The sequence below is a fragment of the Falco peregrinus genome, chromosome 10 (genome assembly GCF_023634155.1).
Source record: "Falco peregrinus isolate bFalPer1 chromosome 10, bFalPer1.pri, whole genome shotgun sequence".
Taxonomy (NCBI): domain Eukaryota; kingdom Metazoa; phylum Chordata; class Aves; order Falconiformes; family Falconidae; genus Falco; species Falco peregrinus.
In genome coordinates, this window is record NC_073730.1 from 8454329 (window position 1) to 8468268 (window position 13940).

The following is a 13940-nucleotide window of genomic DNA, read 5'->3' on the forward strand; positions in this document are numbered from 1 at the left end:
GGTAAAGAGGAAGGAGTGAGACCTCCTTCTTCTGGCAGCAGTAAACCACTGATGAGCTTAGCAAACCAGCAGAACCTCAGCTTAAGACTGCTTAAAAGGTTTTAGCATTTCCCCTGTTTAATTCTGTCCTTAAGAGGAACAGATGGGTAAGCTGAAGAATTTAGAGCCACAGAGATTTTCTGCCCTCTCACATTGACAACCACCATCATTACTTGAGGTATTTCCTAGCTAAGAGTCACAAATCTATTCACATCCAAGTTCCCCCTCTGATAAAAATATTACCCTGTGAACTGCTTGAAGACCTATACTAAAATGCACTACCCAGCTACTGAAGTTGTTTTCCGTTTGGAAAACATTGCATTCAAACTGCCAGCATCACTCAAAAAAATTATTTAAAAAAAAAATATTTAGAGAAACAATCCCCCCTCGAATCAACAAAGATGTTTTACCGATTTTCTGTCCATCTTGAGTTTGTAAGTCACTTCCTAAAACATTTAAAAATACAGACATTCTTGTAACTGGTAGAAGCAGCAATGCACTGGGGAGCTCTCACACATCAGCCTATCCTTTCACTTCAATTCACTGCCTGCTTCATCAACAAGAATCCTGCTGTATGAACGGTTTAAAAGAGGAAGGCCTTTTCTACAGACAAAAGCCGTGCTAGCTGAGCTGACATAACCGAAGCTGGTGTGTGAATAACCCTTTATTAATTCCTTCAGGGGGCAAAAGCAAAACCAAACTATCCTAATTACAAGTGGCACAAACTGCATACATGGATAAGGCTGAAAATCTAATAACAAATCCCAGCAAGTCAGACTTGGTGGGAGGATGACTGACTGCTCGTGGAAGATGACAAAGGGAAATAGGGATCAGAGGAGCATTAGACTTGCACGCAATCCTAGTCACGTTACACAGCACAACAGATGTTTTTTGGTTTGTGCTCCCTAAAAAGACAGAAAACTCAACTTTTTGCAGGGATGACTACAAAATAAAGAAGATTTCTCAAAAATCACATAAAATGGCACAAACAGAACACGCAAGGCTAAAAATAGGTGCTGCTTTAAAGTTACAGCTATTTATTTAATTACAAGTAGCCATTTGATTTTTATCTGTCATCACATTTATATGACAGAACTAATGTTCAAAGATTATCAAGAAGTTTTTTTCTCCATTGTTTCTATTTATGGGTCTTAATATGTGGTATATGAGCAAAGGGGGGAAAAAACCCAACAAACCCTAGGCAGCCTAAACAGCAAGTTTATATACTTGTAGCAGCAGTTAATAACTGGAAAGAAATAAAAAAAAAAATAATCAAAAACCAAAGAAAGAGCAGGAACTCCACAGGACTCAAGATGTCATGGATAAAATCACCCACATGGCAAAAAAAAGAGTGACAGTGTTCACACATCACATCTTAACACAGGCCTAGATGGCCTGACATCTTCCAGGATTGCTAGCACTTTTGCTCTGAAACAACTGATGGAGATTCAGTAGTTGTCTACACATACCCTATTCTTTAGGCTGACTGGTCTCACAGAGAAGACAGACGGATAAAGGCACCATTCATTCATCATATCTTCAACATCACACTGAGATCAGCCAGCTTTACACACCACAGTTCCTCCCAGGTCCATCCCAACTCCCAAACCATTCAATTCATCCCAACTCATTGCCTGCCCCGCCCCCCCCCCCATCCCCTCCCCAATCTGCCATGCCATGCTCTAACATCTCCCCCAAATCAGTTCATCTTTCCCAGCTGCACCCTGAACCTGCCCTTATTGCCTCACATTCCCTCCCCTGGTCCCTAAAGCAACTACCTGCCCTATCCCAACACCCACACAACCCTCCTCACTCATCACCTAACAGCATCTATTACACTCCTCCCAACTTGCTGCCACCTCAGTGCATCACCCCAAACACAGACCATCAAGGGCCACCACAGCCACCCCCACACCAGTGCATCCCTCCAAACTACCACATTCCGTTACCACCAGCACGCCATCTCTCAAGCTACTCTACACCCACTTTATCACCTTCACTCATTCCCTAACCCAGCCTCCTGAGCCCCCTGCCCACCAGCCGCCCCTCAGCCTGCCCCAAACACGACTCCCATTCAACAACCACTCACCCCAGCACCTCCCACCCACACCATAACCCCCAGCCATACCATCCCAATCCCTCCACCCACCTCAGGATCTCCCTCTCAAAACACTCCCCATTCCCACCTCCCCACCCACAACCTCCCACCCATCCCCAAGCCAGCCCCCCCACCTGCAACACCTCAGCCCTAGGGCCCATCACCTCCCCGCTAACCCTTCCTACCCTCCCTGCCCCACAACTTCCCCCTCAGCCCCCACCACAGCCTCGGCTCCCTCATACCCCCCCCACCCATAACCTCCCACCCAGCCCCCCCCATCTTCAACCCCTCAGCCCCACGCCCCATCACTTCCCCACCCCATAACTTCCCCCCCAGCCCCCACCACAGCCTAAAACCCCTCAGCTCCCTCATAACCTCCCACCCAGCCCGGCAACACCTGTCTCCCACCCCGCAACCTCGCCCGCCCCACAGCGTCCCACCCGACACCGCGCCGCCCCTCAGGACAACCTGCCGCGCCTCAGCCCCACGCCCGGCCGCTACCACAACCTGCCGCGCCCCGGCCCCACAACAGCCACCCCCCCCTCCTCCCCAGCCAGCCTCCCCGATTACCTCTTGAGGTACCGGGCGTCCTCGCCCTGCATGGCGGCGGGGAGGGGAAGGGGGGGGGGGGGGGGGAGGCCTCAGCAGGGCGCGGCCCCGCAGCGCTGCTGTTACCAGGGTGAGCGCAAGCCCCGCCCGCGGGCTCCGAGCGCGCATGCGCCACCTCCACTGCCCGCGGCGGCCACCGCGCACGCGCACTGCGCGGCCCCGCCACCCACCCGCGCCGGGGACGAAGGGGGGGGGGCGCTGTCCCGCCGGCCTGAGGCGTGAGGCGCGAAGCGGCCTCCACACCCCGTGTCCGCCTCACTCGGAGGCCGCTGCACGAATCCTGCTGGCACCCCTGGATGTGCCGTGACATGATGGCTGGGGTCCCCCGTGCCCCTCAGGGTGCAATGGCAGGGCAACAGCCTCCACCTGCTGCGCCAGGTAAGACCCTGGGTCTGAAGCACTTATAGCACGGGGGGTGTAGCAGACCCCTCTGAGGGCCAGGGCTGTGCCACAGGCCTCTCAGCACCCCGCAGGGTCATTATCAAACCCCTATGGTGCCTCAGGTTTTGCCTGCGCCTTCACAGGAGGGCCAGTGGGACGTGGTGGCCTGCAGGCCCATTCAGGGCAGACCTAGTGAGGCTGGTCCCCCAGCAAAGTTAACGGCACTGAGGAAAGTGGGTGGGGGCCCAGGTGAGGCATGGCCACAGGTCCATGAGCCCTGAGGAACTCAAGAAACAGTTGTGTCCTTAGAGAAAGATCGCACCTATTTAGTACCTGGTACTCCAGCAATTGCGAACAGCAGGACTAAGGGGACTTTATGTTCAGGGCTGTTGTGGTGCCCTGCCCCTGAACATCATTACGGTCATCTGAGCTGTCAGTTTTCTTCAGCACCACCTCTCAGCTAAGCCCAGCCCTAAGGCAGGCTTGATCAGCAAGATGTTTTGAAACATAATCATTGTCTTGGGTCAGCAGCAGTGTTGCTTAGCCACCGACATGCAAGAGGCACGAGAGCCCTGCTAACGTAGCTCCAGTCTCAGGCAAGTGGCTGAAAATCCAAAAGCATGTTGCAAAAGTTACACTGTACAGCCAGCACCTGAATCCTCTCTCTCTTTACCTTGTTTCCCAGCCACTCTAATGAACAACCAAGCAGCATCATATCCAAGAGGTATCAGAAATTATCTTAATGGGCTGTAGTTTAACTAAAGTTTGTATCAGAGCAGCATCCACTCTCAGAGATTCTCCTAAGCTATTTATTCTAATATCCATACTAGCAGTAAAGCAGGCTCATCCCCAGCTGCCTAATGGTCCTGCTGTCCCTCTGGGTAGAAACTAACACATAGAACTAGAGGCAGCAGTGTCTTGGCTTTTTGAACTGTACTTTCTTGGAACAGGGTTTCATTTCTGCTTATATATGTAAAACTCAATAGAACTGCATGGGATTAGAAGAGATTGTTTATTTCAAGAGTGCTTTGAGAAGCAGAGATAGGTATTTGGCTTTCAGAATAAAAGGACAATATCACTCTGTAGGACTAACAGCAGCTGAAATAAGATGCAGGGCAGATCCACGTATGTGTTGTTTTCTGGAGTGCTCTTTGCTGTACTACAGGCCCATTACATACAACTGAAACGGCTGTCTACCCAGTCATAGGGGTAATACAGAAATAAGTAATAGGTAACTAAGCTTTTGTTTTTATTTTGGCAAAATATTAAGAATGAATACTTAATACCTACTGCTGCTATTGAACACTGAAAATTTTTATATTTTCCTAATGTGTAACAGAGCAGCAAAAAATACTTTGTGATATCCATGCCATGCCTGCCTTGGTTTTAACAGGAAATGGAAGAAGATAGTACTCTGTGAAATATAAAGTGCTACCTTAGAGCAATTAATTTCCACAACACTGCTAGAACATAACGCTTTTGTTACTATCCTTATTCTACTTTTTATCACAGTAATATTTTCTATTAATGGCTGTTATAACAAAAAATGTGTGTATGACTACCTGATCAGAGCAACAGTTCTTCAGTGATTTCAGCAGGTCTTCAGATAAGCATGAGCCAAACATTAAACTCTGAAGTCATATAAATAAATAGTCTGATATTTCCTCAGTACTAACAACCTGGCAATCATCTATTTCACTGAGAATTTTTTTTAATCTCATCACCTTGCCTACAAAGGGACAATAGTTTTAGACACCTATGAAAAAGCAGGTCACAGATTACGAGATCAGAATGGTACAAAAGAATATGAAACCTAAAAAATATGAGAAAAGGAACATTTATGGCAGTTCAGTGTGCCATGATATTTGGGCTAAAATTGGCTGTTTGTCAGGGCTTGAAAGGACAGCGGCCTGTTTCAGCCTGGCAGCCTAAATGAAAATATCTCAGCTTTGTAGTGATTGAGCCACAAGCAGGGCCAAGATCGGATAATTTTGTCTGTCAGTGACAACCAGTTGATTCTGGGTTTTGAAATGCACATGGCACAAACAACACCTTGTGTTGGATGGTAGATTTTTAAAAAGTAAATTGTAAAACAGTTGCTGTCTGAGGTTTGGCTCTACAGCTTTTCCCTGACCTATTGAAGTTGCTTTGCACAATTTCTTATCTCTCTTTTGTTATAGTGTGATAAGTTTTATGGTATTACCAGCAGACACTGGAGATTCCAGTCACCTGCGTGTTAGAAGCATACACAAGGAGAAAGAAAGAGGGGTAGTTGAGGGAGGAGAGTGATCAAGTTGCAAAGAGAAGCTGGAATGTGCAGTATTTCTGTGTTTCTCCTTTTTTCTTTTGTTTGAGTGGGTTTGGAGTTTGGTTTTTCTTAGAGCAGTTGTAAGAAATACTGTTCTAGAGTGAGGTAGAAGAAGAGATTTTTAGTGAGGGAATATAAAGACAGGTGGAAGAGAGCAGGGGAGTTGCACAGAGAAGTGGGATAGGGAGCGAATGGTAGTTTCAAGAAGAGAAGTTGGGTATGAGGGGTGAAGCAGGTGGGTACACAGAAAAAGAGGAAAGACAGAACTGTGGAGCATTCTCAAATATACAGTAGGATACATGTAGAAGAAATGGACAACATTGTTGTAGAATAAATGTGGATGAACAACACTTTTGTCCTTTGCATTAAAAAAATGAAAACCCTTTATAATGTCAGTGAGAAAGCACACTTTTATGCAAAAAATTAAGACTTTTTTTTTTTTTCCCTCAAGATGTGGCCAGATGTTTTTAACCAGATAGACAGAATACACTCTGACAGCAGAGCAACACCCACCATACTGTCTCATGGTAACTTAGTTTTATTTCTTCCTTTTTGTTCTCTTAGTATAGAATAAATTCATTATGACTGAAAAGTACTGATTCTAAGCCTGATTTTAAAATCACAAAAGATGTTTCCATTGTCTTCAATGAATTTTTTATATGGGCCATTGATATATAGCCATGAGACTACATTTTGAAAATGCCTTGGGTCTGATTTCTTCAGAGTTTCATTGAATCCTACACAGGTATTTTTTTCACATCATTGTGAAAAAAAGTCAAACGAAATAACCAACATCACTTTTCTATAGCAAATGGAATTGTTAAAATGTAATATATTAATTTCTGACTTGCGGAATTAAGAAACCAAAGCAACCCTGAGATTTGTAATCTTTCGATGCAATCGAAGATTGCATCTCGCTGTCAGGAAGAAAGAATATAGGTGGATTTCAAGGGGAAAATAGGGAATACGGGATATTTTCCTAGACCTTGTGATAGTGAACTATGTATAAAAATCCTTAAGGCCTTTTATTAGCTAAAATAAAGTACAGCAATCTGAAAGAATGAATTTCAGAGAAACATTTTAAGTGGTTAGCCTATGCTGCTCCATGGGGGATGGAGATGATGTTCTGATGTGCTGTCACATAGCAAGTGATTGAGGTATGGAGGTAATAAACCCTGGGCTGAAAAGTTTATATTGGAAGGAAGAAGTGAGACAAGGCAAAGCAAAATCTGATATGCAAAGGGAAAGTCTGGCTTAACTCTTCTGGATGAAATTAACTTGGGACACAGTTCAAGGTGATTCTTGAATGTCTTTTTGATCAGCAGTGACAGCAACATCTGCACAAGAGAAGGGCGTTTTCAATATGACACATGATTGTGCTGGTAAATACTGGGTGCTCTTGTTATCCTTGAACACGAGACTTCACAAAAATGAAAACAGGAGTCTCTATGGAGAGCCTGATTTGTATTTTAGAATATATCTAGTTCAACACTGAGCTAAGTAAATGCATCAATTTGTGGCTCATTTAAACCAGTGAAGAAAATCAGCTGTAGGTTTTTGTGGTTTCAGATGTAAAAAGAAAAATTTAAAGATGTGAAAAGAAGCAGTTCTCTTCATAGAGAAGCAGAGCTTTCTTTTAACTAGATGTTATAGACTAAAGGGTGTACTGTTTTCTCCCTTGGCTTATTCAAATGAGAATTGCGCACTTGCATGAAACTGATCCTGTTTGATGGCTTTGTACACTAATTCACGGCTGAGTGAGTATATCCAGCTGGCAGTAAACTGACCTCTGCCATCTTGTGCCTCAGTGCTCCAGCTGGAGTGTTGTAAACTGTGTATGCAGACCTGCGCCAGCCTGCAAGGCAGGAATACAGAACCCAAGCTCAGCTGCAGCTGCTGATGTGGCAAAGCAACCGTCTACACAGACTTTCAGTGCCTGACTTAAGATTTGAGGGTTGTTACTTATGGAAAAAATAGCCGTTTACTTATGTCCTAAGCAAGGCTGATCTAAGAAGTGTTAGAAGATATAAAATGTACCTTAACAGTGCTACATTACCTTTTCTTTTCCTTAAGGGATCAACCCTTTAAAGGGAATTTTCCTGTAACACGGAACAGCATGTTGTGTATTTTCACAGAATCATACAATCATTTAGGTTGGAAAAGACCTTTAAGATCATTTGGTCCAACTGTAAACCTAACACTGCCAAGTCCACCACTAAAACATGTCCCTAAGTGCCACGTCTAAGCATCAGTATGTTCTGTATGCATATGTTCAGTATGTATGGTGCGCTAGAATTTGTGTATTTCATTTCTGCTTATTTCCTAACAAACAACCTGAAATGCAGTATCCCTATCTAAAAAGCCAATGGTGTGCTTTCAGTTTGGGTTAATTTAATTGGAGTAAGGAAAACATAGAAAGATTACATATAAAAGTGTCCATGAAAGAGTGAGCAGATGGCCTCTCTTTGCTGGTATCATCTTGTGGGCCACCGTGGCAATGATGGAGATTTCTTGTTCAAAATCCTGGTTCTGCTGAAATCAATGAGAGTTTTATCATTGACCCCGATGGGGACAGAATTTCACCTCTTAACATTTATTAGATGCAGCAGGCAGAAAGCAGACTCATAGCTATAAAGGCTATGACATTTTATGGTTCTGACTCTGCAACCACTCAAGCACATGCTTAATTTTGCCACAGTAATAAAGTTAAGCGCCAGCTTAAGTGTTTTCAAAAAGGGGTCTCCTTTACACTTGAACAGTCTATATTTGATCATAAATCAGGAATTCACCCTCTTCCTTGTCCCTTCCCTCCAAAAGAAAAGTCTTTTGCATGTGATCATCAAATTATTTATATTTTGCTCAAAAATAATTGCCATTTTTTTCAGGTTTTGTCAAAAAAAAGCAAAGGGAGAGCAAGGAATGGGTACGTCAGCTGAAGTGGTGTTGCTCAGGTGACATTTGACTTAAAGTTACTCATTTCAGACAGATTCAAAAGGGAAATTTCTGTTTCCAACAATTTGTTATCAATATCTCAGACAATGGGTATTTCCTTAAAAAAAGTGAAGATTTTGCACAACACTTTGTAGCCAAAATCTTTTTCATTAAGTTTTTGAACTATCCTGGACAACACTAGCCTTGTTCTTCATATCAGGGCAAATCCTGCTCCTTTTGCAGATAGCAGCATTTCTGTATTTGTTTCCACTTAATTTTAGCCAAAGCACATGAGATGTGAATCAGAGTGGAAGCACAAGGAGAGGCATTTAAGCTAGATGAATTCAGACCTGAAATCAAGCACAAAATTTTAGAGAGATAGCTCTTAACCAGTGGAATAACTTAGCTTAGGATTTCTGACTGGATGCTTCCCCCATTATTAGCAATCCTTATGTCAGGAGTAGATGCCTTTGTGAAACGAATGCTTCAGCTTAAACAGACTGACAGGTGTGCAGCAAATTGTGCTGAAGCAACCTCTTTCAGTCTATTCCCCTGCCCCAAGCCAAACAATTTGTACCCACATTATTCTTATCACTAATATAATCTTCAGTGATGTGCATTATAGTCTTCCTGGGGAATCTATTCCAGGACTGAATTGCTGTTACTGCAAGAAAATGATTCATTTTTTTCTGTCAAAGCTACCCTCAGTCAGCCCATGTTTTTCTTGAAGGGCCATGCCCAAAGCTGGGTACAGTACTTCAGCTGAAGTCTTTCCAGTGCTGAATAGGTAAGAAGGGTGACTCTGTATTGCTTATGGGCATGATGTAATCCTTCTGCTTGGTAGTGATAAGGCTGATCTTGATGCAAGGATCAATGGACGGGGCTTTTTGGTGTGTATTATACTGAAGGACCAGCTGGTCATGGATGTCCCTCCTGGTTTTAAACCTAAGAGAATATGGATGATGATGCTGGCTGTGAAGCACAGTGAAGGAACGGTGGGAGAGTGTATGGGGCACCTCAGAAGAAAAGGATAATGGTGTTCAAAATAAGGTGTATGGGGGGAAATGGAAGACCTGAGAGGTGGAAGGGAACATGAGGTGATGAATTATTTCTTCATCCCCTCAGCTGTACTTTTCAGGAATCTGGAAAACACTAGGGGAAGGAAGGATCAGGGGGCTGGTCTGGGCAGCCCATGGGTAAGAAAATACGAGAGCCCAGGAGTTCAGCTCTGGTAATTACTATTTCTCATGAGCTTCTGGGTTACAATAATGGAAGTTTTACAATGCTGTTGAGCTGTGTGTTGAAAAAACAATCCTTAAGCTTTCAACTAATTTAGTCACCATCTGTAAGCTGTTTAAGTAATTCCCCTCATTTCACTTTCCCATTTAATTTTGCTACGTATGCCTTTTCTTCATTACATCTCCAACATATGCATCTGTACAGGCACAGAGCAGACATAGGTGTGTAACTCAAGATTTTCCATAGAACTGGAAAACTCAATTGTCACTGATGTGCTTTGTGGGAATAATAGGATAATGCCAGATTACAGTGGCCCATCCACAGACCATAGGCATTTTGCTGTGGGGATCTGTGGTCTGTTTCTCACACCAGTGTGTTTCAGACAGAGAAAGTGCAAAATACGTAAATAAAAAGTGCTTTATCCTCAAAACTCCAACACTGGCATTTGTGTAGATGTTCAAGTGTTATTTTGTACCTTCTGTACAAAACTCATTTCGTTATTGGATTTCAGATTTCAAAGTTAACATGCTAAAGTTGTCCTTAGTTCACCCAGCTCCAGCTATGTATTGCATCTCATATGATTCATAAGGTTTGCCTGGAACCCAGGGGCATATCAGTTATCGTGGCAAGGCACAGTAAGGTGAGTTAATTAATAGCATTCCAACATATCCTGGGCTTTATTGGCTAGTAGTGAAGAATCCCAGAAGAAGGAAAGCACTGTAATTGTGCCAGATCCATCCTGTGTTTCCTATAGTTTCGTTCTTGATTTTTTTTCATATATATTATATTGTCTCAACGCCAGTGCTCATGGTCTCTGAAATTAAAAGCATTCCTCATAAAGGGGATTATGAGATTAAAAATATTGTTCATAAAGAACACGTTGATCCTCACTGGGAGGATGATAGACGTAAAAACATCATATTACTGATGTCACCAAATAAAACTAATTTAGGAGATAACAGTGCATTTTAAAAGAAATAGTGGGGATGTGTTAGATTTACAAACTGCAAGAACTTTCCTTCCCAATATGCTTATTCTTCATTTATCATTTTATAACAAGAAAACCCCTTAAACTTAAAGTTACTCTCGTACAAATGTCACTTGCTAGCTTTCTTGCTAATCCAGAGGAAATATTATCCTAGTGGTCCCTGAGGTCCAATGTCTAGGTGTTGGATACATGATAAACTTACTTGAAGCTTTCTTAGTGAGATATAGTCCTCTGGAGACAGCTGTGGATTTAATTTTTCAAGCTTTAGTACAACCTAACCCCTTAAAAATAAGATTTAAGTTTCCCTTGTCAGGTCACTTAAGAGTTTCTTCTTTTATTTTACTCTTTTTTTTTTTTCTTTTTTTTTTTTTTTTCCCTCCTCCTCTGCTACTTGCCCAGACTTCTAATCCCCAGCCTCTGGAGGAAACATTTAACCATCTCAGACTTTTCATGTCTTGATTATTTTTTTGGTTCCAAAGGACAACACACATATATTTGGCTTTTGAATGGTTCCAGTCTGGGAGCTCAGACAGGGTGTCCATGCAAAGCAAATTGTTTCCAGTCTTGATCATTTAGGTTTCTAGTGCAGTTCTGAACAAAGGTGGTTTTTGCAAATTTTGAGCCACTCCTCTGTGTAAGAGCAGTATTTCACAAGAAGAGGTGTGTTTATAGTCTCTGCAATCTATGTTCCTGTATGTTTATGCTGTCCAGGAGTTGGGCTTAATCTAGTTTTCTTGCCCCTTGATACTTATCACTCAGTTTTCCAGAAACTGAGCTTAATGTTCCAAGGCATGCACAGGATTTAACTGCATAGTTCCTGGTATTGTGAAACTGCACACAACTCAGAGACAGGTTAGGGATGAAGGCTGTCCAGCAGGCAATGTCACAGCTACACTGTATCTGGAATGTACAGGGACGTATACTCGTGCTACTTTTACTGATCCACTAAAAACACTGCTTACAGCTCCTGACCCCCTATAATTTCCCTGGTGCGCGCGCACACACACACACCAGCTCCTGCCAGACTGTTCCTTCTCAGGAGTTAAAAGGTGGAAGAGGCCTTTCAAGGTTACTTGTCAGATTTGTTCCCTACAGTCAATTTTTCTTTTTTCTTTTCAGCTTATTTTCCTTTGGCTTCCTCAGGAAATTAATTTTATCTTGCCTTACCTATCCATGCATTCATCAGGTCTCCTCTTCCTCCCTCTAATAACTTCATGACATGTTGACCAATTGCAGTCACCGTTGAAAGATGTGCACAGTTTAAAAGTTAAGTTTCTAGAGGTTTGTGTGCTCTGGCTGCCAGGTAGATGAGAGAGACCATGACAGGGACTGCACAGAGGGAGAGTTAAGCAGAGTTCAGCTCTTCGGCAGCAGCGAGGGGTCAGTCACTCTGTGCATGCTAGCCAGCCAGCACAGACGAACAGGCTGGCCAAGCTGTCCTAGAACAGCTCCAGACTGGCTGTGGCACAAGCAGTTTCTTGTCCAGGGTGGATCTTTCATAAGAGATAGCAAGGAGAAAAAGTATGGGGCTTATTTCAGGTAGAAGCAGTAAGAAAAATGTAAAAGAAACTAAGTGTCATATTGCTCTGTGGCGCACAGAACATATTTTCCAGTCCAGTTCTAACAGCCCTAACAAAAAGGATGTTCTCGTCCACTGCTGTGAAACGTGCTGCTGTACTGGATCAGGGAAATGCCAATCTGATGTTTGCCATCCTAGCCAACAGGAGGGAAGCGTGCACAGAGCTCTAGATCTGAAAGCCTGGATCTTTACATCTCAGCCTCTTATTAAAGAGAGGCATATTGCAGAAGGTTAAATGATTTCTCTAATCCATGGTCTGCTCACATCACTTCTTTCTACAGATGTTGTTATCCATTGCACTCTCTACTTCCTCAGGTTGGAGTTTCTGTTTTGTCATGATGTTCACCCTACAGAGAAATGGCTGTCATCTCCTGGCATCACCACTCTCCTGTCCATCACTAGCGCATACCCTGGTATGCCTACGGTGGGGGCCTTCATGCATGGGCCTTCTGAGAGTTTGAGAAAATACCTGGGTCTGGCTCTGTGCAGGAGGAGCATGTAAGTGCCAAGAACACCCAAAGCACACTTCCTAGCTAGTGGGTTTAGACTGTTTCCTAAGCATTGCAGCCGTTTGCCATCAGAGACAAAATAACTGGGCAGGATCCTTTTGGTCTGAGCAGATGTGTCAGTCATATGCCTTAGCTAGGAAGGATCCAGCTGAGAGGAAGTGGAAGGGCATGTGTTGTGTGCAGAAGGAGCTTTGACAGTGTGGGTTGCCATCTTTCTTTTGCTTTGGAATTGAAAATAAAGCCTTGAGAGACTTTTTACCAAAGCATTGCTGGCAGTTGCATACCAGACCTGAAAGACTAACTTATCTCCCACTCACCCAGTTCTCCCACAGGCTTTTCTGCATTGCTTTTTGTGCTGTTTCCTGAGCGTGCAACATCCTCTTTATTCTGTCTCACCAAACCACTATCCCCTCTGGTCACGCCTTAAAACTCTCTTCGTATGTGTAGTCCACAATGGCTGAGACAGCCAGTCTCCAGACCCCCTTCCTCCCTAGTTTAAGAGCTGTGCCTGCATTCCTAAATGCAGAGCTATGGGGGGATATGAACTGTGCACGCATGCACACACAAGGCTACAGCTAACTTGATCCTGCATTTTCCAAAACCCGCAAACCCTGCCAGTCAGCCAAAAGGAGATTTTTGTTAGCTTTCACCTAGAAAAGGAGCTTTATCATGCACTTGGGCCAACAGAGGGCAATATACACAAAATTCAATATTGAGAAGAAATGCTTTTAAAAGATGACTCTAAGCAGCCCAGCCCTTACTGTATCTGGAATCACATATCACAGTGAAAGGCGGCATTCCACGCTGGACCTAAAACCTTCTCAGGCTCCATCAATTAAACCACCACATATGGGGTGGAAGAGGCTCAGCAAGGAACTCTCACTAGGGTTCAATGAAAACCAGATGTTGTGGGCACAGCTGTCATGCTTCTTATCAAGAACAACAGAGCAGCCCCTGCTGCAGTTTCATCAGGAACCCTGCCCTTCCTTCCCTTTAGCCCCAGCACTACTGAGAGTCCCTAACCAGAACCACATAAAATCCTCACGGCCAGAGCATGCAGGAGTCCTGCACAAATATCGCTATTTACGTTAGCGTACTGTTTATGGATCTCCAGATCAGGGTCCTGCTGTGACTGTCGCCGTGCTTGAAACATGATGAGACAGGCTCCCACTCCTACCTAAGAGTGGCTTCACTCATTCCCTTAAAAATGTAATTTAGTGTTGGCTCCAGAGCTAGAAGGATTAGAGGGAAAGAACTGT

The 13940-nt window shown here is 43.8% G+C and overlaps 1 protein-coding gene across 2 annotated transcripts in view; it reads right to left on the reverse strand.

Annotated features, from left to right (window-relative positions):
• KIFAP3 (kinesin associated protein 3) overlaps positions 1 to 2859 on the reverse strand; it is a 71158-nt gene extending 68299 nt beyond the window's left edge. For both annotated transcript variants that reach the window (XM_055815471.1, XM_055815472.1), the window contains exon 1: positions 2708 to 2859. In XM_055815471.1, coding sequence (XP_055671446.1) covers positions 2708 to 2739 — 32 coding nt within the window. In that variant the 5' untranslated portion in view covers positions 2740 to 2859. The remainder of the gene's footprint in view (positions 1 to 2707) is intronic.
• Positions 2860 to 13940: the final 11081 nt, after the last annotated feature.